General features: G+C 43.1%; 1 protein-coding gene across 1 annotated transcript in view; it reads left to right on the top strand.

Annotated features, from left to right (window-relative positions):
- The window catches only part of TAF2 (TATA-box binding protein associated factor 2), a 121,134-nt gene that overhangs the window by 24,436 nt on the left and 69,775 nt on the right, over positions 1 to 26,923 (top strand). The window contains exons 8-16 of the mRNA XM_075828080.1: positions 1,037 to 1,046; positions 1,307 to 1,392; positions 7,800 to 7,935; positions 16,741 to 16,895; positions 18,163 to 18,277; positions 19,159 to 19,268; positions 21,536 to 21,601; positions 23,018 to 23,270; positions 26,154 to 26,294. Coding sequence (XP_075684195.1) covers positions 1,037 to 1,046; positions 1,307 to 1,392; positions 7,800 to 7,935; positions 16,741 to 16,895; positions 18,163 to 18,277; positions 19,159 to 19,268; positions 21,536 to 21,601; positions 23,018 to 23,270; positions 26,154 to 26,294 — 1,072 coding nt within the window. The remainder of the gene's footprint in view (positions 1 to 1,036; positions 1,047 to 1,306; positions 1,393 to 7,799; positions 7,936 to 16,740; positions 16,896 to 18,162; positions 18,278 to 19,158; positions 19,269 to 21,535; positions 21,602 to 23,017; positions 23,271 to 26,153; positions 26,295 to 26,923) is intronic.

A 26,923-nucleotide genomic window follows, 5' to 3' on the forward strand; every position in this document is an offset into this window, starting at 1 on the left:
AATCCCCTAAAATATTGATTTAATAAAAAAAACTCCGATAATGTACATATTTTTTTAAACTTTCAGGACCAGACTAATTAATTTTGTTTTTTCCTCCCTGCCTTCAAAAAGTCATAACTTTTTTTTTATTTTTTCGTCGACACAGCGATATGAGGGCTTCATTTTTTAATTTTTATTGTACTTTCTGATGGTATTATTTAATATTATGTGCGATGTACTGGGAAGCTGGAAAAAATTCAGAAAAGGGTGGAATTGGAAATGAACAGCAGTTGCGTCATTTGGGTTTCGTTTCTTCGGTGTTCGCTGTACAGGGAAAGTGACGTTACCTTTATTCTGTGGGTCCGTACGATCCCGGTGATACCAAATTTATTTAGTTCTTGTTATGTTTTAGTACCATTTTGGGAATATCTGGCATTTCCATCACTTTCTATAAAAAAAAATTTGGCGGGTCGAAGTGCCAAAAACTGTGATTCAGCCATTTTGATCTTTTTTCCAGCTCCGACATTCACTGTATTGGATAAATATTTTTATAGTTCGGGCATTTTCAGACGTGGGGATACCTAATGTGTTTGTTTATTTTTATATGTGATCTAGGGAAAGAGGGGTGATTTCAACATTTTTGATATTTAAAAAAAAAAAACATTAAACTTTTTCAATTACGTTTGTTTTTTAGCCCCCCTGGGGGGCTTAACCCTGTGATCGCTAGATCGCTTCTGCCATAGACTGTGATATTAATTTCCCTGATGTCTCTGATCGCAAGCATTGCCGCTGGTCCCTGCTGTGTAACACCGCTTGGCTTCTGAGCTGGTGCCATATTTAAATACGCTATTCCGACGTAAATCTACAGATTAGCGACGGGAAAGGGTTAAAGGGGTTTTCCCATATTTGATATTTAACACCTATTTGCAGCATAGGTTATCAGTATCTGATTGGTGGGGGTCCGACAGCTGAGGAAGCGTCTGGCAGCCCATTCTAAAAATGAATGAAGCAGTGGCCGAGCATGTGCAGTACCACGCCATCTATATTGGGCGCACAGGGACGGCCAGGTAAGCCCATTTTTGGGATCAGTGGGGGTCCCAGAAGTCGGACCCTTATCGATCAGAAATGTATCACTTATTCTGCGGATAGGTGATGAGTATCGGTTCTGGGATGACCCGAAAAGTACGGATTTACTTTCTTGCTTGGTCACACAGGACATGCCTGTGCTCGCCTATTAATTTAGCATTTAAAAAAAAAAAAAAAAAATGTTGCCATTTTATTTTGTTTACCTGAATTTAGACTGAATAATCTGCGTTGAATTTTCTAGGAACTGGATAAGATTTTAGCCTATGAATTGAAAACTGGCGGCGTGTTACTTCATCCTATATTCTCTGTTGGAAAAGAAAAGGACAAGTATGATTTTTTTTTTCTTTCTTAATGGTCTTGTATAAAAAAGTTTACCAGTGTAATGCAAATAAGGCTTAATCCGTTTATAACAAAATGTTCATTTACCTTCTAATAGATTGTATAGATAAGTCATGGCTGTCAGGATTGGCAGAGTTTTATGTATAATGAAAATTTCTACAAGTTTCCAAGACACTCTGTGTTTCAATTTCTCGCCATTTTCAGGATATCTTTTACTGTCCGTGACTGGGAACATTACTATTTACATCCAGAGACTGAAGACATGTCCTGACCCAGTGCACACTGCTCATTAGTGGATAAAGATCTGATACCACGGACCTGAGCAGCGCACATTCAGGAAAGATATTCACCCTCTCAATGTAAACCAATAATGTTTCCATTCACTGACTGTAAGCAGAGACCTATGAAAACAGTTGGAAGTACACAGTTGAGTCACATTATTATGACCACCTCCTCCTGTTGGCAGCGTGTAGCCCATGAAGGAAGTGATGTGTGGTGGGCTGGCTTGGTGGGTATATAAGGGGTGCGATGGGCTGTCTGATCAAATATCACTCGTTGTTACATGGGTAAAAGGGGCGATTTATCAGAGTTGCAAAAAGGGATGATTATTGGCTTTCGGGCCAGGGTGGCGGTATTTCTCAAACAGCGCATTTTGTCAACTGTTCGCGTGCTGCTGTGGTGAAAGTGAATCATGAGTGGACAAATGGCGTCATTGGGAATAACCAATGTTGAAACGAAGGTGCGCAAGGGCCGAACGACCCGCTCCAGTGGGGCAGATCACCGTGAAAGTCTAACGGGGCTACCAGACGTGTCTCTAAAACAACAGTTCTGCGAACCCTACTGCGTATGGGGCTCTGAAGCAGACGGATGGTCACTGCTCCTATGCCAACAAAGGTTCTTTGGAAAAAAAAGGCTTCAATTTGCACGGCAGTATCGGAATTGGACCACCGGTGATTGGCAAAGGCCTGCCTTCTCCGATGAGTCACGTTTTCTGCTTCATGGAATGGATGGACGTTGGCGGTCAGGTGAGAAACATCAGAGAACAAACACCCGGCAACCATTGCTGGAAGCGCACAAGCTGGTGGTGGCCACGGTTATGGTCTAGGAATTATTCTCATGGCATTTTCTAGGCCACCGATCCATGTGGAAGGCTCTGAATCCATTGTTGCAGATCACGTCCCCCCATACATGCTGATTGTCTTCCCTGGGGCAGATGGAATCTTCCAGCAAGACAAGACGACACGTCACACGGCTAGAAATGTCCGACAGTGGTTGGAAGATCACGACCAAGACTTCCAAGTACTTCCCTGGCCCCCTAATTCTCCACACTTTAACCCAATTGAGCATCTGTGGGACCTCCATCGTCTTGTTCGCTATATGGATCCTCCAGCAAATGTGGGATATACCGCAGTCAGCGCGGCGCCAGATACCAGAGACAACCGACCAGCACCTTATTGATCACTCCCAGCCCGTCTAGTGCTGCACACGCCGGTTACTCTGGATATTAGCTGCTGGTCGTAATAATGGGACTCCACTGTGTATAAAGTAGATTAAAAAAAAAAGCCAGAACTTTTCAATATGCAATGAGTAAGTTTAATGTACGTAACATTAATTTCCCTGGTTTCCATCCTATAATAATCATATTAGAACGATTCCCCGTCCTGGTCCCGTGTGTATGAATGAGGCTTATTGGATATTACCTGACGTGAGACACGTTGCCACATCTGAAGGTCCACTATACATCTGTCACTTTAATGTGTGGTTTGTTCAATTGCTGGCCGGGGGGGTTCACGTATTTACCCTGGAATTTCCAGTAGTTATACGTTAATCTTTACTCAGGGCATATAAATAATCCAGTTTGTTCAGAGCCGCCTGTTTACAAGTCTGTGTTGGAAAGCTCCCAAACTACGAGAACAAAATGAACAGACTCTCACCAGTTTTAGCTCCGAGCTAAGAAGGTCAACGAAAAATATTCAATTAATCCCTTTACTAAGAGCCATTTAATTGTATAAATTGGTATGACCGTTTTCTTTTTCACTTTTTTTTTTACATTTTAAAAGGGTAACGTAAGAAGTAAATGGAACAAGGTAAATCTGTGTTCCAAAAGTCATAAACTGAAGCGGACTATTCTAGGCATCTGCCCCCCTCTTTTTGGTAACCTACAAACCGTTCCCTCTGCCTCGTTACCTACTGAGTCAGACTACACAGGGTTAGTTTAGAGCACATTAAATAAAGAAAAACATGTGGGCTTTGCCTCTATCCGTGGCAGGCCGCACTAATCTCATAAGAATGGTGGTCCAACCCAAATGTTTGTATATTCTACAGCGTGTGTTCTCACCTGTGCCTATATCGTTCTTTAAATCCATGGACTCCCAGTTTATTAAGTTTATCTGGGGCTCCTCTAGGTCTAAATTACAACTAGCCTAACGATCTAGCGGGCATGGCCCTCACCGATCTTTCTTTATCTGTACTATCTGGCAGGTCAACGTAAATATCTCCGCTCGTGGTTGTCCCATGATGGCCTGAAAGGCCCAGAAAGCAATCTAGCGGCATACCTGGGGTTATGCAAGTTGTGGCCCGTCATAGATCCCACATGTTCTCTTATGAGACAATCCCGATCTATACACAGAGTAGCTCAGAGTGTTTGTCAGGAGGCCTTAAAAATCTCCTTTCAGGGGCAGATAATGGCAAAAACGCCCCTATGGCGCAATTCAGCGGTTGCCCATTTGACACAATCTCGAGATGTAACCTTCTGGGCACAATTACGTATTAATATATTGGGAGATCTATACCAGGATAACGTTTTGTTATCCTTCGCCCACTTACGGGAGGGTTTCCAAGTACCAAGGCAAGCTTTTTTATAAATATCTCCAACTCCGCCACTCACTCCAGGCACAGTTTGGGGGTGGTGGATGCATTTACATAATCTTATCCTTTAATAGGCATCATTAGATCACAAGGTCCAAGAGGTTTGATTTCCGCCATTTACTCCCATCTCCTGCATGCGAAGGCAAACCAAGCAGCTTTCCCTGACTTGGATAAGTGGAAAGAACTGATCCCATCCCTGGATAATGAATCCAGTCTAGATCTATTGGAATCCCATAGATTTGTTTTACCAACTATTAAGAACAAACTCATACAACTTTTATATTATTCATCAAAGCGATCTCACTCCAGCCCATCAGATTTCCAACACATGATTTGGGACTGTTCAGTGATACAGCAATTCTGGGTCGAGGTTATTAATATCCTCTCGCACATACTATGTATTCAGGTGGCAACGGACCCATGGACCTGTTAGGTTGGTGGAGGAGTCTTGTCCTCACCACACTCGTACAGTGAAGGAAATAAGTATTTGATCCCTTGCTGATTTTGTAAGTTTGCCCACTGTCAAAGACATGAACAGTCTAGAATTTTTAGGCTAGGTTAATTTTACCAGTGAGAGATAGATTATATTAAAAAAAAAACAGAAAATCACATAGCCAAAATTATATATATTTATTTGCATTGTTCACAGAGAAATAAGTATTTGATCCCTTTGGCAAACAAGACTTAATACTTGGTGGCAAAACCCTTGTTGGCAAGCACAGCAGTCAGACGTTTTTTGGAGTTGATGATGAGGTTTGCACACATGTTAGATGGAATTTTGGCCCACTCCTCTTTGCAGATCATCTGTAAATCATTAAGATTTCGAGGCTGTCGCTTGGCAACTCGGATCTTCAGCTCCCTCTATAAGTTTTAGATGGGATTAAGGTCTGGAGACTGGCTAGGCCACTCCATGACCTTAATGTGATTATTTTTCTCTGTGCACAATGCAAATAAATATATATAGTTTTGACACTGTGATTTTCTGTTTTTTTTTAAATATAATCTATCTCTCACTGGTAAAATTAACCTAGCCTAAAAATTCTAGACTGTTCATGTCTTTGACAGCGGGCAAACTTACAAAATCAGCAAGGGATCAAATACTTATTTCCTTCACTGTATATGCCTGAAAGAATCCCTATTTATGGCTAGGAAGGCGATAGCCCTTAGGCGGATGGGTAGATGATTGGCCACTAGCTCTATGTGGATCCGATTAGTAAATTCAATGATTCCATATGAAGGTATTGTCTATATTAACAGGTGATGTCCTGACCAGTTCTCCCGGATATGGGACTCATGGTGTCGATCTACTCTCCCTTCCTACACTAATACAGAGCTCTCCTCTGCTATAAGAGCGGCCACAATGTAACATTTGATAGTTTGCTGGTTTGTAAAACTTTTGTTCTCAAGCTTTTGTGTTCATATGACTCCTTTCATAAAATGAATAAAAAAAAAAAGAAGAAAAATATGCAGGATCAAATTCATTAATTAAAAATCTATAATAAAGTAAAAAAGGGTTAATCCCATGAAGAATATTATGTTTTATTTAAGTAAAGCACCATATTATAAACAAATTTTATATTAAACTCATGAAAAAAAAAAAGATCCAGTGAAGCTAATTCATGTACTTACATAGCATGGCGCCACCTGGTGATAATAATAATCTTTATTTATATAGCGCCTACATATTACGCATCACTTTTACAATTTAGAGGGAACATGAAACAAACAATATCAGACATTACATAGTGACAAAGTTCATTTACAATTCAAACCTGAGGAGTGAGGACCCTGTTCGCAAGAGCTTACAATCTATGAGGACATAAGGGAGACACAAAGTGTAACAGTGTTTGTTCTGTACAATGGTCCGGCCATTTTTATACACATGGGGTGGTAACGTAAAGCTGCATGAGCCGGTCACCAGCCAGTATCCGTGTATGACGGACATGAAGAGAAGGAGTGTGAGGGAATCTTATTCTGATAACTAATCTAAATGGAGGGCCATGGAAAGGAGTCAGATTAAGGAATGATATAGGCCTGTCTAAATAGATGTGTTTTCAGGGTACATTTAAAACTGTGGATATTGGGAATTAATCTGATTGTCTGGGGTAGCACATTCCAGAGGACGGGTGCAGCACGAGAGAAATCCTGGAGACGGGAGTGGGAGGTTCGGATTATGGAGGATTTTAATCTAAGGTTGTTGGCAGAACGTAGAGCCCGAGTAGGGTGGTAGACAGAGATGAGGGAGGAGATGTAAGGAGGTGCAGCACTGTGGAGAGCTTTGTGGGTGAGAGTAATAAGTTTGAATTTTATTCTGAAGGGGATGGGCAACCAGTGCAGTGACTGGCACAGGGCATTGGCGTTGGTGTAGCGGTTGGTCATAAATATGAGCCTGGCTGCTGCATTGAGGATAGATTGGAGAGGGGTGAGTTTAGTGAGGGGAAGACCGACCAGTAATGAGTTACTTAGCAAAGAAGTATTCGGCACACCAGCCAAACATAGCGGTCAACCGCCATTGAAGTAACCAGCGCCCACGACTGGATAAACCAGACACTAGGAGCAATAAGTGCCTGATGAAGGTCTAAATTAAGACCGAAACGTCGCACTAAACCTCTGGCATCCACTATTGATCAAATAAAATTCAAGATTTTTTTAAAAAAATCACTAACTGGTGTGCCGAATACTTCTTTGCTAAGTGATTGGGTTGGGTCCCTATTTGTGAACCTACCCTAGTCTTGTGCGCTCTGAACTACCACATAGTAATGAGTTACAGTAGCCAAGACGAGAGTGAATCAGAGCAACAATGGGAGTTTTGGCTGTTTCTTCAGTAAGAAAAGGGCGGATTCTGGAGATGTTTTTCAGGTGAAAATGACAAGAGCGTGAAAGTAATTGAATGTGAGGAGTAAAGGAAAGATCGGAGTCAAAAATAACCCTGCTGAGCAAAGTGAATAGCAATGTGAAAGTCCACCTAATGATCTGAGTGCTGGTGGACATGCATGTTTAGTTGCTCACCCCACAGCCAGGTCTCTGCATAGTGATTCTCTGTTCACTGCAGAGCAACCAATAGAAACCACTTTATACCCTGCTTGTCAGGGAAGGAGCAGAGCCTCTGCAGTACATGGCAGCATAGATGAGAAGACTCCTTCATCTTGGCTTCTTAGGATTGAACATCTGGATTGGGAAGTAAGAGGGACTATAACGTCAGCTGCCAGAGGGGGAAGTAGGCTAATTCTGCTCAGAGCTCCTCCCCCATCAGCACAGATAAACAGCAGCACCAAGGTGGATACATGGAAGCAAAAAATTATTTTAAAAAAAAGGTTATTTTTAAAGGCTAGAAACACGGCAAATCACTTTAAAATAGATATTAACAGCCGCTATGGGACCCACACCTATGTCGAGAATGGCAACTGCATCCAAGAGAAGACTCAATGGAGAGTTGGTCTGTACATATAGGATTGTGCTGCCGTCATGGAAGTGTAATGTGTTTGTACAAAGTCCTGATATCTGCCTTTTCCTTCTTGTATTTTCAGTCCTGCTACCCACCTGCATTTCTCAATAAAGCATCCTCATACGTTGTCCTGGCAGTATTACACCATGTTCCAGTGTAAAGCACATCTGGTCATGCGGCTGATAGAGAATCGCATTAGTATGGAATTCATGCTTCAGGTAAGACTGCAGACATTTAATGTGTCGTCCAGAAATTGTTACCTCGCGACATTCCTGGAGCCATAACTTTTATTCCTTTTTCGTTGATGTTGCTGTGTGAGGTCTTGCTTTTTGTTTTTAATAAATTTTTGTTTTTTCTGCTTAGTGTGCAGTGCAAGATCAAAAAAAAATCCTTATACATTTTTTCAAATCACATCTATGATTTATTTTTTTTATTTTTTTCGTTCTGTACGTTTTTTTTACATCCGTGTTGGGGTTTCTGTATTCTAACGGATACTACCGGTGCCCGACGGACCCCATTGATTTACAACGTGGTCTGTGAGGTTTCATTGGGGTATCGGTCATATTGACAGGAGAGATATTGCTGCATGCATGGCTGTTCTTCCTGTCCAGTCTGATGGAATCTGCGACTAGAGGCACAAAACGCAGATGTAAACCTGGTCTAACCAGTGTTTTTGTTTTTTTTAAACTTTTATTTAAACAATTTATTTGTTTCATAAAGTGAATGATTATTGCATTGGAGTACCTATGTATTCTAAAGCATTTTAGCCTGTATGTATAAAATACACAGGTGGCTGTTAAGGCATACCTTAGGTACACCCTAACAGGCATGATCGCAAAATAGCCTTATTATTATTATTGCTGGTATAATAGGTGAAATGCTGGTGACCGGTTCCCTTTTAGAGGCCACATAGTCGGCCCATTACGTTCAATAGCTGACTATGCAGCTGCCTTGAAAATCCTGCCGTCGCCCCCCCGCCCCCCCCCCCCCCCCCAATAAAATAAACCATGTGGTGTACAGGTCCTTTAGAATAGTGTTTATCAACACTTCTAAGCCAAGTACCCCTTAGTCGAAGGAAACTCAACCAAGTACCGCAAGGTTAAAATTGGTCATAATTTTTTATTAAAATTTCTGACCCGCCATCGTATCACATTGTGTGGTGGCTAATATTACTATGCTGCTTCTGTTGGTAACTGATGCCACTGCCTTGGTTCATGTTTGATGTCTCTGGAGTTGCCATCTTTCTTTGTGTGGCTTTGTCCCTATACCATAGTCAGCCTGCAGCAGTGCCCTTATACCATAGTCAGACTGCACTAGTGCCCTTCTAGCATAGTCAGCCTGCAGCAGTGCCCTTATATCATAGTCAGCCTGCACCAGTGCCCTTATATCATAGTCAGCCTGCACCAGTGCCCTTATATCATAGTCAGCCTGCACTAGTGCCCTTATATCATAGTCAGCCTGCACCAGTGCCCTTATATCATAGTCAGCCTGCACTAGTGCCCTTATACCATAGTCAGCCTGCACTAGTGCCCTTATACCATAGTCAGCCTGCACCAGTGCCCTTATATCATAGTCAGCCTGCACCAGTGCCCTTATACCATAGTCAGCCTGCACTAGTGCCCTTATACCATAGTCAGCCTGCACTTGTGACCTTATACCATAGTCAGCCTGCACTAGTGCCCTTATACCATAGTCAGCCTGCACTAGTGCCCTTATACCATAGTCAGCCTGCACTAGTGCCCTTATACCATAGTCAGCCTGCACTAGTGCCCTTATACCATAGTCAGCCTGCACTAGTGCCCTTATACCATAGTCAGCCTGCACTAGTGCCCTTATACCATAGTCAGCCTGCACTAGTGCCCTTATACCATAGTCAGCCTGCACTAGTGCCCTTATACCATAGTCAGCCTGCACTAGTGCCCTTATACCATAGTCAGCCTGCACTAGTGCCCTTATACCATAGTCAGCCTGCACTAGTGCCCTTATACCATAGTCAGCCTGCACTAGTGCCCTTATACCATAGTCAGCCTGCACTAGTGCCCTTATACCATAGTCAGCCTGCACTAGTGCCCTTATACCATAGTCAGCCTGCACTAGTGCCCTTATACCATAGTCAGCCTGCACTAGTGCCCTTATACCATAGTCAGCCTGCACTAGTGCCCTTATACCATAGTCAGCCTGCACTAGTGCCCTTATACCATAGTCAGCCTGCACTAGTGCCCTTATACCATAGTCGGCTTGCACAATGCCCTTCTAGCATAGTCGGCCTGCAGCAGTGCCCTTCTAGCATAGTCGGCCTGCAGCAGTGCCCTTCTAGCATAGTCGGCCTGCAGCAGTGCCCTTCTAGCATAGTCGGCCTGCAGCAGTGCCCTTCTAGCATAGTCGGCCTGCAGCAGTGCCCTTCTAGCATAGTCGGCCTGCAGCAGTGCCCTTCTAGCATAGTCGGCCTGCAGCAGTGCCCTTCTAGCATAGTCGGCCTGCAGCAGTGCCCTTCTAGCATAGTCGGCCTGCAGCAGTGCCCTTCTAGCATAGTCGGCCTGCAGCAGTGCCCTTCTAGCATAGTCGGCCTGCAGCAGTGCCCTTCTAGCATAGTCGGCCTGCAGCAGTGCCCTTCTAGCATAGTCGGCCTGCAGCAGTGCCCTTCTAGCATAGTCGGCCTGCAGCAGTGCCCTTCTAGCATAGTCGGCCTGCAGCAGTGCCCTTCTAGCATAGTCGGCCTGCAGCAGTGCCCTTCTAGCATAGTCGGCCTGCAGCAGTGCCCTTCTAGCATAGTCGGCCTGCAGCAGTGCCCTTCTAGCATAGTCGGCCTGCAGCAGTGCCCTTCTAGCATAGTCGGCCTGCAGCAGTGCCCTTCTAGCATAGTCGGCCTGCAGCAGTGCCCTTCTAGCATAGTCGGCCTGCAGCAGTGCCCTTCTAGCATAGTCGGCCTGCAGCAGTGCCCTTCTAGCATAGTCGGCCTGCAGCAGTGCCCTTCTAGCATAGTCGGCCTGCAGCAGTGCCCTTCTAGCATAGTCGGCCTGCAGCAGTGCCCTTCTAGCATAGTCGGCCTGCAGCAGTGCCCTTCTAGCATAGTCGGCCTGCAGCAGTGCCCTTCTAGCATAGTCGGCCTGCAGCAGTGCCCTTCTAGCATAGCCGGCCTGCAGCAGTGCCCTTATAACCTAGCCGGCCTGCCGATTAGCTCAGAGACAACTGAGAATAAGAGAGAGTCTGCAGATGGGAAAACGGCTATACAGAATACAAGTCATATAATGACCAGAAATAGTGTTATTCCTCACACACACATATGACCACTTATTCTGAAATTCACCTGAAACGACAGGTACGCTTTAACCCCTTCCCGACCACCCCACGTAGATTAACGGGCTGCAGCACCAGTCCTTGTGCCTGCAGCCGTTAATATCCGTGTGCTCCTAACAGAGCGCACAGACGCTCCCCGCAGCCCGGCACCTCTTCGTACTGGGGGAAAACATCGGGTCTGATCACAGCGGTGATTTGAACCTATTAACCCCTTAAATGTGGCAGTGATTTTATCGTGCAAACACCGTAAAACATAAAAAAAACCTATATACATATGGTATCGCCGTAATCTCATCGGCCCACACAATAAATTAAACATGTCATTTATAGCGCACGGTGAACGCCGTAAAAAAAAAAGAATATAAAACAATAGAAGTTTTCACGGCCTAATTACACTAAATTCAGCAAAAAAACCTATCAGATGAAAATGCTCACTATACCCCTAGACAAATTCTTTTTAGGGCTGTAGTTTCCCAAATGGAGTCACTTCTGGGGGCTGTCCAGTGTTTTGGTCCCTCAGGGGCTTTGCAAATATGACATGACTCCCGAAAACCAATTGAGTAAACTTGAGCTCCAAAAGCCAGATAGCGCTCCTTCCCTTCTGAGCCCCGCCGTGTGTCTGAACAGCAGTTTATTACCACATATGGGGTATTGCCGTAATCAGGAAAAATTTCTTTACAAATCTTGGGGTGTTTTTTCTTCTTTATTCCTTGTACAAATTGATAATTTCTAAGTTTTATTGGAAAAATGTAGATTTTCATTTTTACGGACTAATTAAGATTAAATTCAGCAAAAAACCTCACTATACCCCTTGATGAATTCCTTGAGGGGTGTAGTTTGCCAAATAGTGTCTTTTTGGGGGATTCCCACTGTTTTGGCCCCACAAGACCTCTTCAAACCGGACATGGTGCCTAAAATATATTCTAATAAAAAGGAGGCCCCAAAATCCACTAGGTGCTCCTTTGCTTCTGAGGCCGGTGCTTCAGTCCAGTAACACGCTACGGCCACATGTGGGATATTTCTAAAAACTGCAGAAACTGGGCAACAAATATTGAGTTGCGTTTCTCTGGTAAAACCTTTTGTGTTACAGAAAAAAATGGATTAAAATGGATTTTCCGACAAAAGAAATTTGTAAATGTCACCTCTATTTTGCTTTAATTGCTGTGAAACACCTAAAGGGTTAAGAAACTTTCTAAATGCTTTGAGGGGTGCAGTTTCTAAAATTGGGTGACTTATAGGGGTTTCTAATATATAAGGCCTTTAAAGCCACTTCAGAACTGAACTGGTACCTATAAAAATAGGTTTTGGAAATTTTCTTGAAAATGTGAGAAATTGCTGGTAAAGTTCTAAGCCTTGTAACGTCCTAGAAAAATAAAAGAATGTTCAAAAAACGATGCCAATCTAATGTAGACATATGGGAAATGTTAATTAGTAACTATTTTGTGTGGTATAACTGTCTGTCTTACAAGCAGATACATTTAAATTTCAAAAAATTCTAATTTTTGCAAATTTTCTCTAAAGTTTGGTGATTTTCACAAACACTGAATTTATTGATCACATTTTTCCACTAACATAAAGTACAATATGTCACGAGAAAACAATCTCAGAATCACTTGGATAGGTGAAAGCATTCCGGAGTTATTACCACATAAAGTGACCCATGTCAGATTTGAATTAATTGGCTGCGTCCACAAGGCCAAAACAGGCTCAGTCCTGAAGGGGTTAAACTGAAATCCTGACATGTAAAATAAGTGTAATCATTGTATATTGAACAGTTCTGTAACTTTTTAAAATACTTTATGTTCAATTCTTTACCATTTTTAAAATATCTCGTTGCTGTCAGTGAATGGAAAATTTGTGTTTTATTTTAAAGGGAACCTGACACAGCATTTCACCTATTGAACGTTACTTATCCCTCACTGGCCGCTGATCCCTCTCCTAAACGCCTCCTCCGACCGTAAATAACGGTCTGCAAACATCTTGCACCTTTTATGGTAATAATCCGGTGTCCCTTTGTGCGAACACAACAGAAGAGGACATCAATGCGCAAGTGCGGGACTTTGGGTGCGGGGGGGTGGGAGGCGAGGAGCTGTCGATCAAAAGTAAGGAGGCGGGGTTAACTCGGAAAGGTTTGAGGAATGAAGATATGACTCTTATGCTCATTAGCATACGGTGCAGGAACACTAAAAAACGGAATACTAAATCTACAGAGACTACTTAGGTTATATAGAGATGATTTTTCACCCCCTTTCACCAGGTATTGCTGGTTCATTGGTAAAATGCTGGTGACTGCTTCCCTTTAGGAGGCTTAATACATACAGACCTAATATTTCACGACTACAAAGCTGAGGGTTTGTTACAATGTATCCAGTCTAAGCAATTATCTTTGAGTTAAACAGCAGCAGTGCTAACCTCCCTGTCTTCAGGGCTACACTGGTATCAATACATGTAAGAGATCAGACTAGGGAAAAGGATAATCTTGTTTACATCTAGGGGCTGGAAACGTATTCAAAATTAAAACTCCCCATATGGGGAAAAAAAATTATAGAAAAATACACATTTTGGACAATAAACGTTAAAACATAAAATCATATACACTTATTTGGTATCGTCACAACTGTAACAACTACAAGACATGTATAGCGTCATTTATGATGATCTGAAAAAACAAAAACAATTACACGGATGTTGTTTTTTATTGCATAGCCCGATTTTTTTTGCAAAATAAAAATGAATGTAAACTAAGCGCTAATGTTTATATACCAAAAAAATGGCAGCTTCATAAAGTACAACATGTTCCGTATAAAGGAAAAATAAAAAAAAATGTCCCGGTCTTCAATGGTTAAACAAGCCGGTGCCTGATGTTTAGTTGGAGGCTTTAACCTGTCCTCTCCCTCTAATCCCACATGGCTCGCACATTTCTAATTCTTTACATCTGCTCAGGATGATGCGGTTTACAGCAGAATACGACGCGCTGCCAGGAAGACGACGTTTCTTTCTTGAGAAGCGTTTGATGGATTCACAAGTGGATGAGTGTTGTAGTAGACAGGGCTGGAATTACAGCAGACACCAATAACAGGATGATTTAAATATTGCTGAAGCGCCTCACCCTCCTCTGGTTGCAGCCGCCGATCCAGACTTGAGAGATGCATCCAAAATAAATGGAACATAGTATTGACACTGGCCCGGCATGTAGGAGAGACGGAGAGCTCCTCGGGCTCATGACCGCACATCGAGCGAGAAATATATAGGACGATCCCGGAATATAGACTAGACGTGTGCTAAGTGTTACTTTCGCACGTGTCTATCTCGATCGGGCACAGTGGAGCCATAGTTTTGATTGGCGGCTATAATGCAATTGTTTATGGTCTTCCAATTTATCAGTAAACCTAAATCTTGACGGAGAAGCGTGTTAAAGGGGGTGTATTGGATAAATCTGACTTCTTAGCGCTAATAGCGCCATTCTTGTACATAGTGTCCGATACTGTAACGCAGCCCGATTAACTACTACTGAGTGAGGAGCCCGCCAAACAATACCCCAATTTGTTTGTTAGGGATTTCTAACACTCGCATGTCCTATGAGGACATCTTAGCTCTCCTCCAATATCTGCCGTCAAGGGAAACGGGATCGCACAAGCTTTAAAGGCCACATTTGAAGCTATTTTTTTTTCCCCAATGCATCTTAAATGAGAGAGTCTTACAGCGACCCTCCGGTTCCTGAACAACAATTTAAATATAGTGAATATGGAGTAATAATATCTAATGCCCTACAGTTGTGCCCCTCTGCCGTGGATCCACCGGTTTGGGGCCCACTCTGTGCTGTACCAAAATGGCTGCAGCGTTTCTTAGACTAAGAGTCCGAGACCCTCCCACTGTTCTCGGATTGGCCAGAGCTGTTCATATGAGCAGTTATGTCCAATCTGTGAGCAGAGGTGTGTCTTAAACTCAGTCTGAGAAGCGCTGGTGTCATTTTGAGACCGCGCAGAGGGACCCCGAAACAGCAGATCCACGGCAGAGGGGGGCAACTAGAGGGCACCAGGTAATATTACTCCATATACCCCATCACATTTATAATTTTGTCCTGAGACCGGAGGGTTGCACGATGCATCGAAATATCCATGAGAAACCTCTGATCTCTGCTGTTATCCCCTTGAATGCCGCGATCAAAGCGGACCGCGACATCCAATAGGAAAATGAGAAGGGGGGTCCTCCGTTTGATTGCATCACAGGGAATCCCCATACCATATATGGACAGAAAATCCAGGATCCATTGAAGGACCCCAGGTCTGTCCGACCATGTTTCCTACTAGGGCAGACCAAAGTAAAAAAATAAAGTAAAATTAATAAAAAAGGAAATTAACGTAATGTTAAATCAAATAAATCTGTATTAAAAAAAAACACGCAAGGCACATTTTTTTAAAATAAATACACATTATTAAAATGAAAGTCCCAATACATAAAATATACACCTATTTTTTATAGTCGTGACCGTAATAACCTGCACAACAAATTTATAGCGTCATTAATGATGTTCGGCGTATACTATAAAAAAAAAAGCTAATTTTTCTTTGTCAAAATAGAGATGTATATAAATGAAATAACGTACATGCGCCAAAAAACGGCATCTTCATAAAGCACAACTAGTCCCACAAAAAACAGTCTCATTCTGTTACGTCGAGCAAAAAATGAAAAAGTTATAAGCGCAGGAAGCAAAGAGCAAAAAAAAATTGTTGTGTCCTCAAGGCCGAAATTGGCCGGGTACCTAAGGGGTTAACCCCAATGTTGACATTATGGAAGGGAAATAATGGGGTCACTTATTATAATGTGAGGCACGAGGTGTTATCAATTTAGTACCCCCATGTGCCTCACATTAGTAGTCATTAACCCCATCAGGTACCTCACACATTAACCCAATGTTGCCCATTATGACTGAGGTACATGATGGGGTTAATTACTATTAATGTGCAGCACATGAAGGCTCAAAAGTGATAACAATACGTGCCTCACATCAGAAAATGGAAGAACTTTTTTTATTTTTGTGTTTTTTTAAGATATTTTTTTTTATTGTTGCCATAGAATGATTTTGGTGTTGAGAATTTCAATATTGTACAAAGGATCCGCATCGAAGTCCAAATTCTGGTATTGTGACAACTCTACTTTAAATACAAATCTCCTGTTTTTTTAGGTCTACAGCTCCTATGCAAAACTATGTCTCACCATGGTTATATACTACAAACACATCCTGCAGTCGTGTTGTCATCCATCTGTCCCTTACTTTTTGTTAACCTACCTGATGTAGATTTTCAATTAAAACTATTTTCACTGTTGCTTCGTTAAAAAAAAATCAGTTGCGAAGGTGGACCTTCCTGTCAAACCCGTACAACCCTATAGATATCCTGGAGATAAGCGGCGCCAGATGTCTGCTGCTTGCCTACCGGCCTGTTCAGCTTTACAGCCATGTTTCTGGGAGAGTCCGCTCTATATGACTTTAAACATTGATATGGGTGCGATGAGATCCAGTATCACGGAATATATAATAATCGCGCCCTTATGTTCTTCTGGTAATAGTTTCATAGCATTTATTCCCTGGAGCTTGTGAGTGTATCCGAGCACTGACATGAAGGCATCATCGTGATTTTCTATCTCTTGCTGGCAGCGCTGCCCTGTTCTGTGTGGTGTTCATACCTTATAATTATTATTATTTTGTTCTCTCTTTTTCACTCTAGGTTTTCAATAAGCTTTTAAGCCTGGCCAGCACTGCTTCATCTCAGAAGTTCCAGTCCCATATGTGGAGTCAGATGTTGGTTTCCACATCTGGGTTCTTGAAATCCATCTCCAACGTGTCTGGGAAAGACATCCAGCCGCTAATAAAGCAATGGGTGTATCCTTTATTACCGTATTTTACTCCTCGCAGAGCTCTTATCTGGTGTGTGTGACTGCTGACATGTGAAGGGGTAATAACCAAACACAGCGGAGGTGGTGGATGGTACAATATGGAGTCTCCGGATAAACAAGTAGCTGTGTGTAGACCTGCAAGACTCATCAGCTCTACATATCATTACTGGTGTCTATGTCCTGCATCCCAGGGATGAATTAAATGACTTTTCAAGCCACTTCAACAACTCCACAAGCTATATATATATATATTATATTCATATTTTCATATATTCATATTTTTATATATTTATATTCATATTTTTATATATATATATATATATATATATATATATGTGTGTATATATATTCATTCGTATTGTTATATATATATATATATATATATATATCTATCTATCTATCATAAAAACAAAAAGTTAGGCACCGGGTGCAAGATGAAGCTAGCTTCAGGGAATTTGTCCATCTGCAGCTGCATACCCAGTCCTGTGCACCCCTCTATGCATTCATCCAGTCTGGAAATATTATTGTTGATGCGTGTCTGATATGATGCACCTTGTCGCATGGTTAACCCATTTTACCCTCAAGGACATGGGGTAATGGGGCTGAATGCTAAAAAATGGCGGATTTGTTTCAACACCACCTTGATTTAGTTTATTAGCGATTACTAGGAGTAGGGATCGGGCTACTTACACAATATTTGAGCTGTATCTGACCAGTGCTATTACGGTGCGCAGATATAGAAGGGAAATCGCAGTAATGCGTCGGTGGGATTTCCTATACTAGACCCAGGGATCTCTCTCTTACAGGTTCTGCTAGCGGAAGACCATATGATTAATATGTTTACCAACAGATCTGCACGTCATAAATGAAATGATTACACGTTTATCAACCTGTCAATAAATAACCATTCAATTCATCACGTCTGATGACCATTACTAACCAGTGAAGGAAAAACAAGGTGCAGGTTTTATGTATACAAAAGTAACACAAGAAAATAAAAGGGTCAAACTGATTACCCTGAGGTCTGTAGGGGGGTATATACTGCATAGAAGACGTCATCTGTTGCCTAGTGTCCACTTTGTTTTGGCAAAGCCTGTGTCCCCTGGTGCGGTCTCCCCATCGATATCAACGAGAAAGAAAAATCCAATTTTTACACTGGGTCATATGAATTCCATAGTACCGGAGTATAACGTAGTCTTCCCATTGTGCTGTTAGCCGCTAATTTGTGAGGAATACTTAACATTGTCTTCCAGAGATCAGAGCGGTGTTGTAAAGTTTTACGGCAGCTTCGCGTTTAACCGAAAACGCAACGTTTTAGAATTGGAGATAAAACAGGAGTGCACGATTCTGGGAACACAGAAATACGTGGTAAGATGTGGGGTTCCCTTTATTTATCTGAAGTGCTCCCGTATTATAGTTTTCATTGACATATAACCAGATAAGTATTTAGGGTATTTTAAAATGGATTTTGTAAACAGAACAATGACAATAAGCGAACTATAATACTATTAAGGAATTCTGAGTTAATATAGGGGAGTCCTCTATTCAGGATCCTCATCTAGAGGAGAGCAACTACAGAGAAGAGATCCCGGTACGTCTGTGAATTACATGGCAATCTTATTGATTGCCGTACTAGTTCAGAACTGTGTAATGCTTCATTCCTCCTGTGGTGGCGCTGCAGGGAAATTATACACTTGCTGCTGGGTTCTCTTACAGATTACAGCTGATCACTGATTGGCCCAACAACGGGACACCCTGTGATGAGATTATGATTAGGGGACCCTTTTCACAAAAAATGATTGTCCAAGTGGAAAGCCCCCTTTAAAAATATTGATCGTGGGGGTCCAACCTCCGGGAGCCCCACCAATCCCAAAAATGAAAGGACAGGTATTGCAGCTCCCTCCACAACATGTGGCCGGTAATGCCGCTGTATGGGGGAACTGCAGCTCTGCTTCATTTAGGTAAATGGAGTTGTGTTGTAGTTATCTGCACAGCAGGGGGCCAATAGAGCCGCTATAGAGAATCCACAGATTTTAACTAGCGCTGTGCCAGCCTTCGTATTGAGGTTTGATGGGAGTCCCAGCAGTTGGACCCCCACGGATGAGGTAGTGATTGCACTTCCTATGGTGGGAATGCCCCCATAATCACTGTCGCCCTCGGCCTTGCCCCATGATTCTTCATTTTGTAGCTAATTAGATGTCATTCTCTGTTCCTCTAATGACTTCATCTGCTTTTGCTTTCCACTATAGGGTCCTCTTAAAGTGACGGTGCAAGAGCTTGACGGATCTTTTAACCACACGTTACAAATTGAAGAAAACAGCCTGAAGCATGACATTCCCTGTCACTCCAAGAGTAGAAGGTGATTTGCCGACGTCCCTCACCCCACCGTCGTCCCATTTCTTTGGCATTTAATTCTCCTTCTGTGTTTCATATCATTAAAAACCCTAATGCAGTGCAGGCAGCGCTGGAAACAATATGACGTCTTTCCTCAGTTTTCAGTGCCCTAATAACACGTGTTTCCACTTCAGTTCACATCAGGGGATCCTGTTTCTTAACGTCTTTCCAATCCATTGTAAACACAAGGCGGCTTATGTGGTTTAACCCACTGTCTAAACTTGAGTACCGAGTATGTGCAGAAGTTTAGTTTTCCCTGTGTGTGTAATAAGCTTTTATATAGGCCTCAGTCACGATCTGTTGTGATATTTCAAGATCTCTGCCTGCAGTCAGTGGAAAGATTCCTGCTTACATCCACAGGCTGAAAATGTCACGCTGATATGCTGCCGTGAACACCATCAGGACAGGTTTTCAAACTTTGCAAGAAATCTTTCAATTCGCTGACAGCAAGAATAGATTAAAATGATGGAATTCAAACATTACATAGATATTTTTTTTATTATTATGCAATGATTAGGCTTTATCTATATAAAACTGCACAAACTCTTTAAAGTGTACCTGTCAAAGGTAGGCATGCTGAACAAAGCTCCTCTTAGGCTCCCTTCGGCACTTTTTAAATGTCCTTCGAGAGCGCTGTACACGGCTAAGCCCTCCACTCGAGGAAAGACGGAAAATACAGATCAGAGGCAAAGGGGCTCAGCTGAAAGCCTCATCATTCTATCAATCAAAGGGGCAGGGGATTTCTGCGCAAATGAATCCCCACAAATCAAAACATCTGACATGTCATAGAGATTTCTAAAGATGACGGTACACCGATAATTTCTCTATCATCAAAAAAAAGTGCAATTTCTTCCTCTAATCATAGGATTTCTGGAAGCTGCTGGGATACTGCTAGCGTCTACACTTCCTAAACTATGGCACATCCACAGAACATGCCATAAATGTCTGACATATGCGAATCCCCCACCTACCCCCAGAATGGTTCTGTCTGGTGACGTGGCCGCTGGCCACTGCATCCGGTCGAGGATTCAATGGAGAGGTGGCCGGGAATGACAGAAACAGTCGAGCTTGCTGTACTGGTGGGACCGTTTCGGAGGACCCCATTGTGGAGATAGGTGCCGGCCGGGGGGGGGTTTGACACGCATGTATCGGACATTTATGACATATCCTGTCTAAGATGGGAATACCCCTTTAAAAGGCAAAATGTTTCCACATGCCATATGCAAATTAATTAGACCTAATCACTTCCGTCAATCAGGTGCATTTATAGGGCTCTTACTGAAGCCGGCCATACACACACAAGAGAAAATTCTACCGAAATAGACGATTTTGGTAATCTTCGCTGACTATAGTTTTTAAAATGAAAGCAAACGTGATCGGCCAGGTTGGGAAATTTCGCCCGACTGAAACTATGTGTATGGCATGATTGGCCAATCATTCTCCATTGTTCGCACGCACTGTGGAGTCCGTTTTTTTTATAAAACGGACTTCCTGATCGGCCAGTTTTATCTTCGCTGTAGCTGGTGGGACTGTTTGTACAAATTATCCCACAGACGATCGAACAACCACCGTGTGGCCAATCACTATTTTAGGTGTGTGGCCGGGTTATTTATACTAAATGTAGGTTTGTAAAGCTGCCCATATACATGAGATAAAAGTCGTCCGAATTTCTGTCTGCTGAAAATCACATTGGTCGGGTTCGAAAATTTCGGCCGTGGTTGGTCGAAAGTAAATGTATGTAGCGTGAGTATTCAGCTGATCATTTGCCGGGAATCAGATGGTTTTTTTTTAAACAGATTTCCTGATCGGCCTCTTCTGTATCTGGTGGGATCGTTCATAGAAATGATCCCACCGACTGTTGATTGGCCGATCATTATCTTATGTGTATGGCCGGCTAAAGAAGTTGGGAGCAGACAGGAGAGAGTATGACGACATGATCTTACTATACGGGGATGGCTTGTGGTTTACAACCTCAGACACATAGGGCCGCATAGGAGCTGTACACCGAAAACGATTAGGTATCTGTAGTAAAGACTATTTGCAAAATTTATTTCATTTTTTTATTTTAAAACCATTGGAGCAATAATATAGAAAAATCAGAGACTTCAAAGATCTTCTGGCCATTTTGGTTAATGGTTTACATCTGGACAAATCTTTCCATATTGCTCAAAAGCTGTAACCTGTGTGAATAAGAAGGAATTTTACAAATTGTTTTTGCACCTTTTCCCACAGAAATAAAAAGAAAAAAATTCCGCTGATGAATGGAGAAGAGGTTGACATGGATCTTTCTGCTATGGAGTAAGCTGAGACATATGTAAATCTGCTGTGGCAGCCACAGGTTATAAGTCAATGGAGTCCGTTGGCCGCCACTGGGATCTGTTTGGCCGACAGCTATTCCTCCCGACTCCCCAATAGACATGCCGAGCCCAGCCCTCATGCATTCTCAAAAAGGAGAAGGCGTAAAGCTGTTTCCAGACTCCTCTGGCAGCAGCTTATCTCCTTGAAAACAAAAGGATCAGGCATATGGGAATCCAACATGCTCGACTCTTCTTTCCCATAACATCTGCCATTGTTGGAGAGTCGGGACACCACCATACACAACATGGTTGACTGGTCCTTCCGGCATACATCTAATATGTCTACCTTAGGGATAGGGACTCAATGTATGAAAGGGGTTGTCCACGACCAGACAACTGTTGACCTATCCACCGGATAGATCATAAGCATATGATCGGTGGGGTCCGATCACCTGCTGCGGCTGCCTCTGGGTACCGGACGTCCATGCCGGAAGCAGATGGCTCCCGTCACGGAATAGCAGCCAAGCTGCGGTTCTGCAGAACGGCCGCTATGCAGTGGTCGCAGCCATCTGCTTTTTGCTCCAACTACTGCATACCCGTCATAACATCCGGCGCCCAGAGGCAGCCGGAGCAGCTGATCGTGCGGGGTTCAGTTATCTGACCCGCACCGATCATATACTGATGACCTATCCTGTGGATAGGTCATCCGTTGTCCGGTCGTGGACAACCCCTTTAATGCCTGACGCCCATGCAAAATGTGTTTGTGTCAAGCAGGTTGTCTAATACTGGTTACTTTTTTCATTGTTTTATCTCATTTTGTTTCGTTTTCCTTATCTTTACATTTTACTTTGTATGTTGATTCATTTGTTTTACAGTCTTAGGGCTCAGGTTAGCAGGGAACACATTTGTGTATTCCCTGCATCCCACATGTACAGAACACGTCTAACCGTGATCTAGAAGTAACAGCCCATTAGATCAGTGTTACCAGTGATCTTTACATAGATGCATGCAGGGAAGACGCAGATCGTGTCTTCTCTGCATGTCCTCTGGCTCCCTCTCTCACAAAATCCGTGTGACTGCCCAAATGCAGAGACAGCAGCTTCTGCATTTGGAGGCACCGCGCTTAATATGAGCGACGTGTTGAGTTTTCAGTGACCGGTATCTGACTGTTTCAATTACCTGTCACAATACAGGGTGGAGGTGTCCGTGTCACAGCAGTAGTGTGCCGTGCCTTCTAGATAGCTCATACATTAACAGGCTAATGGCACAGGGACTTCCCCATTACACAGTTAATTTATGTGGGGTCGGCGTAAATTGGTAAAATTAATGCAAGCAGTCGTTTCTAAGCTCTTCCAATATGAAAGCATGAAATCCGTCCGTTTTCTTCCCTATACAATGTTTTTTTTTCTTGCTGCAGTGCGGACTCACCATTGCTCTGGATAAGAATTGATCCAGACATGTCATTGCTGAGGAAGGTGCAGTTTGAACAGGCTGATTTCATGTGGCAGTACCAGCTCCGCTATGAGAGAGATGTGGTTGCCCAAGAAGAATCTATACTAGCCCTGGAAAACTTCCCCACCCCACCCTCACGACTCGCTCTGACCGACATCCTGGAGCAAGAGCAGTGCTTCTACCGAGTCAGGATGATGGCGTGCTTCTGCCTGGCCAAGGTGGGAGTGAGCAAATCCTTGCAAGCACAAACTATTCAAAATATTTAGTACTGCCCTATGTACAAGAATAGGATCTGAATGGGTAGAAGAATTTTTGATATCTGATATTACTTAAAGAGGCTCTGTCATGATGTGATCGGCGCTGTAATGTAGATTACAGCAGTGTTTTTTATTTAGAAAAACGATCATTTTTGACGGAGTTATGACCTATATTAGCTTTATGCCAATGACTTTCTCAATGGACAACTGGGCGTGTTTTACTTTTTGGCCAAGTGGGCGTTGTGGAGAGAAGTGTATTATGCTGACCAATCAGCGTCATACACGTCTCTCCATTCATTTACTCTGCAGATAGCTATATATCTATATCGCTATGTGCAGCCACAAACACTAACATTACTGCAGTGTCCTGTCAGTGAATATACATTACCTCCAGCCAGGAGGTGATGTGTATTCAGAATCCTGACACTTCTCTGTGATTTACAGCACAGCGAGATCTCGCTGTAAATGACAGTTTACAGCGTAATCTCGCGAGACTACGCCTGCTGTGCTGTAACTCACAGAGAAGTGGTCAGGATTCTGAATACACATCCCGTCCTGGCTGGAGGTAATGTATATTCATTGTCATTGTATTTACTTATGCTGATCCTGAGTTACAGCCTGTATTATATTCCAGAGCTGCGCTCACAGTTCTGCTAGTTGCCATTGAAAATAGTCAGCTTGTTCTCCGACACATCCCTAACAGCTTAGCTGAGCTCCTATGAAGAAGGGAGATCCGTTTGATTACTGTCCAATTCTTGGTGTAAAGATTTGCAGAATGCAAATCACCAGTGCAAGCTCTAGGCAGACACTGAGCCATCAAGGAATGCTATCAGCTCCGAAGTCTGCAGAATGCAGCTCGACTATAATACAGGCTGCAACTCCATGAGGGAGATCTATCAAAACCGGTGTACAGGAAATGTCGAGTAGCTGTCCATTTCAACCAATCAGACTTCACCTCTGATTTTTCAGGGGCTCTTTGGCAAATGAAAGCAGCGACCTGCCATGGGCAATTATTCCACTTTTTTCTTTGCACTAGTTTTGTTACATCACCCCCTAGGTGGCCATACACTTTTAGTTGTCAGTAGATACATATTTTCTTATAGAAAGGACTTAAATATTCCCAAGACCTCCAGTCTGAGAGCCACGTGAGAAAGTAACAACTTGTTAAAGTGTAGCTAAACTTTAAAAAAAAACTTTTGACATGTCAGAAGTATTTATTAGTGGGGATCCGAACACTGAGAACCCCCCACCAATCGCTAAGGCTACGTGCACACATTGCGTATTTTGCTACGAAAAATCTGCAGGAAACTGCAAGAAATTCGCAAGAAAAAAAGGTGCAGTTTGTAATGCAGTTTTCGGTGCATTTTTTTACGTATTGATGCGTAAATCGTAGCGTTTTCATTCTGCATGTTTTGGCGCGAATTTCCGCTTACTAGGCAGATAGAATTCGCAAGCGGAAATGCAAGATAAATTGAAATGCTTTAGATTTTAAAATCCGCACCACAGGTCGAGTTACGTGCGGGAAAATACGTGTACGTGAGATCTCCTGGAATCTCATTGTCTATGCTGGTACTGTATTACGCTGCAGTTTTGCCGCACGCAAATACGCGCGGCAAAGCCGCATGTAATACACATCGTGTGCGTTGACCCTTACACTGCTGCAGAAATGGTCGGGTGAGCACTGCGCCGCTTCGTTTCTGATCGGCTTTCCTCGAAAAGCCGAGTGAGCAGTGTATAGGCTCAGACTTTCTATTGAGCCTGCATGAATATCGTGAGTGGGGGTCATCCAACTCTTAGGCCTCATACACACGGCAGTGCCCGTGATCGTGGCCCACGATTGCGGGCACGGATGGCCGTGAACCGCAGCCCACATTTTCAGCCCGTTCTCCTATACAAAGTATGGGAGCACGGCTCGTAAAAAGCAAAAGATAGGACATGTGTCATCTTTTGCAGTACACTTCCACGGCACGGACACCTATCCGTAGCGATATGGAAGGTTGTCCGCAGCCAATAGAAGCGAATGGGACCGTATTACGGCCCGCAGTTACGGAGAATTATTTATAGTCGTGTGCATGGGTCCTTATCCTGCGTGGTGAGGTGGACGCTGGCTCCATCTGGAATCTAAGTGGATAGAAGAGGTGGCCATTCATGTGCACAGCTCTATCCATTCTGTTCTAGGGGAGTTACAGAAACAGTCGAGCAGTAGCTGTTTCCATAACTAGACTAAACTGCCAAAAATATTGAAACTACATAACCAGCTCTCTTTCAGGATAAAAAAGTACGACATTTCATTAAGGGATCAATTTAACCCCTTCCTGGCATGTGACGTATACTTACGTCATAGCCAGGAAGGGGAAGTATGGAATGGGCTCCCGGGCTGAGCTCGCTCCTTACTTAGCAGGTGTCAACTAGATGTTACAGCCAGCCCCTCACTGTGACAGCCAGGATTGGAGTTAACGAGCACGGAGACCCCTACCAATTGCTAAAACGAAGCAGCTGAAGCGCTCGTGTGACCGCTCAGCCGCTTCGTTTCTGTTCAGCTTTTTCTGGAAATCAATGCATCGGAGGACGGGCTCCATAGAAAGTCTAGAACTCTGAGCTCGGACCCCACCAATCAAAACTTCTGACATGTCAGAAGTTTGTTAAACAATTAGCTGCACTTTAACCGCTTACCTGCCGTGGTCCTCATTTTTGAGGAAACACCATAGACCAGCTTTTTCAACAATATCCCCTATCTGTTGCATCCACCCCCCTCCCCCACTGACGTCAGTAGACTAAAGAGTCGGAAAATTGCCATAATATCCATACTAGTCTATACTACACTATTTACTTTACTTGGTTTAGATTGCTAACTCAATGGTGAGTACGTGGACTGGACCCCCAGCGATGAAGTCTTTATTTACACGCATGTTTTGCTGTAAGAGTTGCCCGAACATTGTGAAAACCAATAACTTCATGAATTTCCAGAGTTACTTTCTACAGAAGGTAAGCGGATACAACTGTTTTCTTCGTATTGTTTACAATGCAATAAAAAAAAATTTAACTCCTTCCCACATTTAGACGTATTATTACATCCTAATTGCAGTTTTCTTACCACTTCTACGGGATGGCAAGGGCATAGGAGTTGTGTTCACTCCATCAGCAGTGGCTGCCGGCTCTACTATACAGCGGACATTAGGCTGCAAAGACTTGGATCGGAGAACTCTCTTCCCATCAGTTTAACCCCTTAGATGCCGCGGTTAATAGTCACTGCTGCATCTAAGTGGCTACAGAGGAAGGGGGGGGGGGCTCCCTCTGTGACCCCCATCGACACAATCGTGGGGATCTGAAGGCTTTCCATGGCAACCGGGGTCCTAACTTGGCTATTTTAGCTATTAGGCCGTCCCAAAGCCGTGGTCAAATAGATTGCCTGTCAATTATGTACTGACAGGCAATAATGCCTTGGTATTCGGAGTCTACCAAAGCATTATAGAAGCGATCGAATAATCGCATTGTAAAGGCGTAAAAAAAAAATTGGATGAAAGTTTTAATTTATTATTAAAAATCCTATGCATATGGTATCTCTGCAATTGAAAGGACCCGTATAATACATTTAACACGTGTTTGGCACCTCA

The sequence above is a fragment of the Rhinoderma darwinii genome, chromosome 5, assembly GCF_050947455.1.
Source record: "Rhinoderma darwinii isolate aRhiDar2 chromosome 5, aRhiDar2.hap1, whole genome shotgun sequence".
NCBI classification, from domain to species: domain Eukaryota; kingdom Metazoa; phylum Chordata; class Amphibia; order Anura; family Rhinodermatidae; genus Rhinoderma; species Rhinoderma darwinii.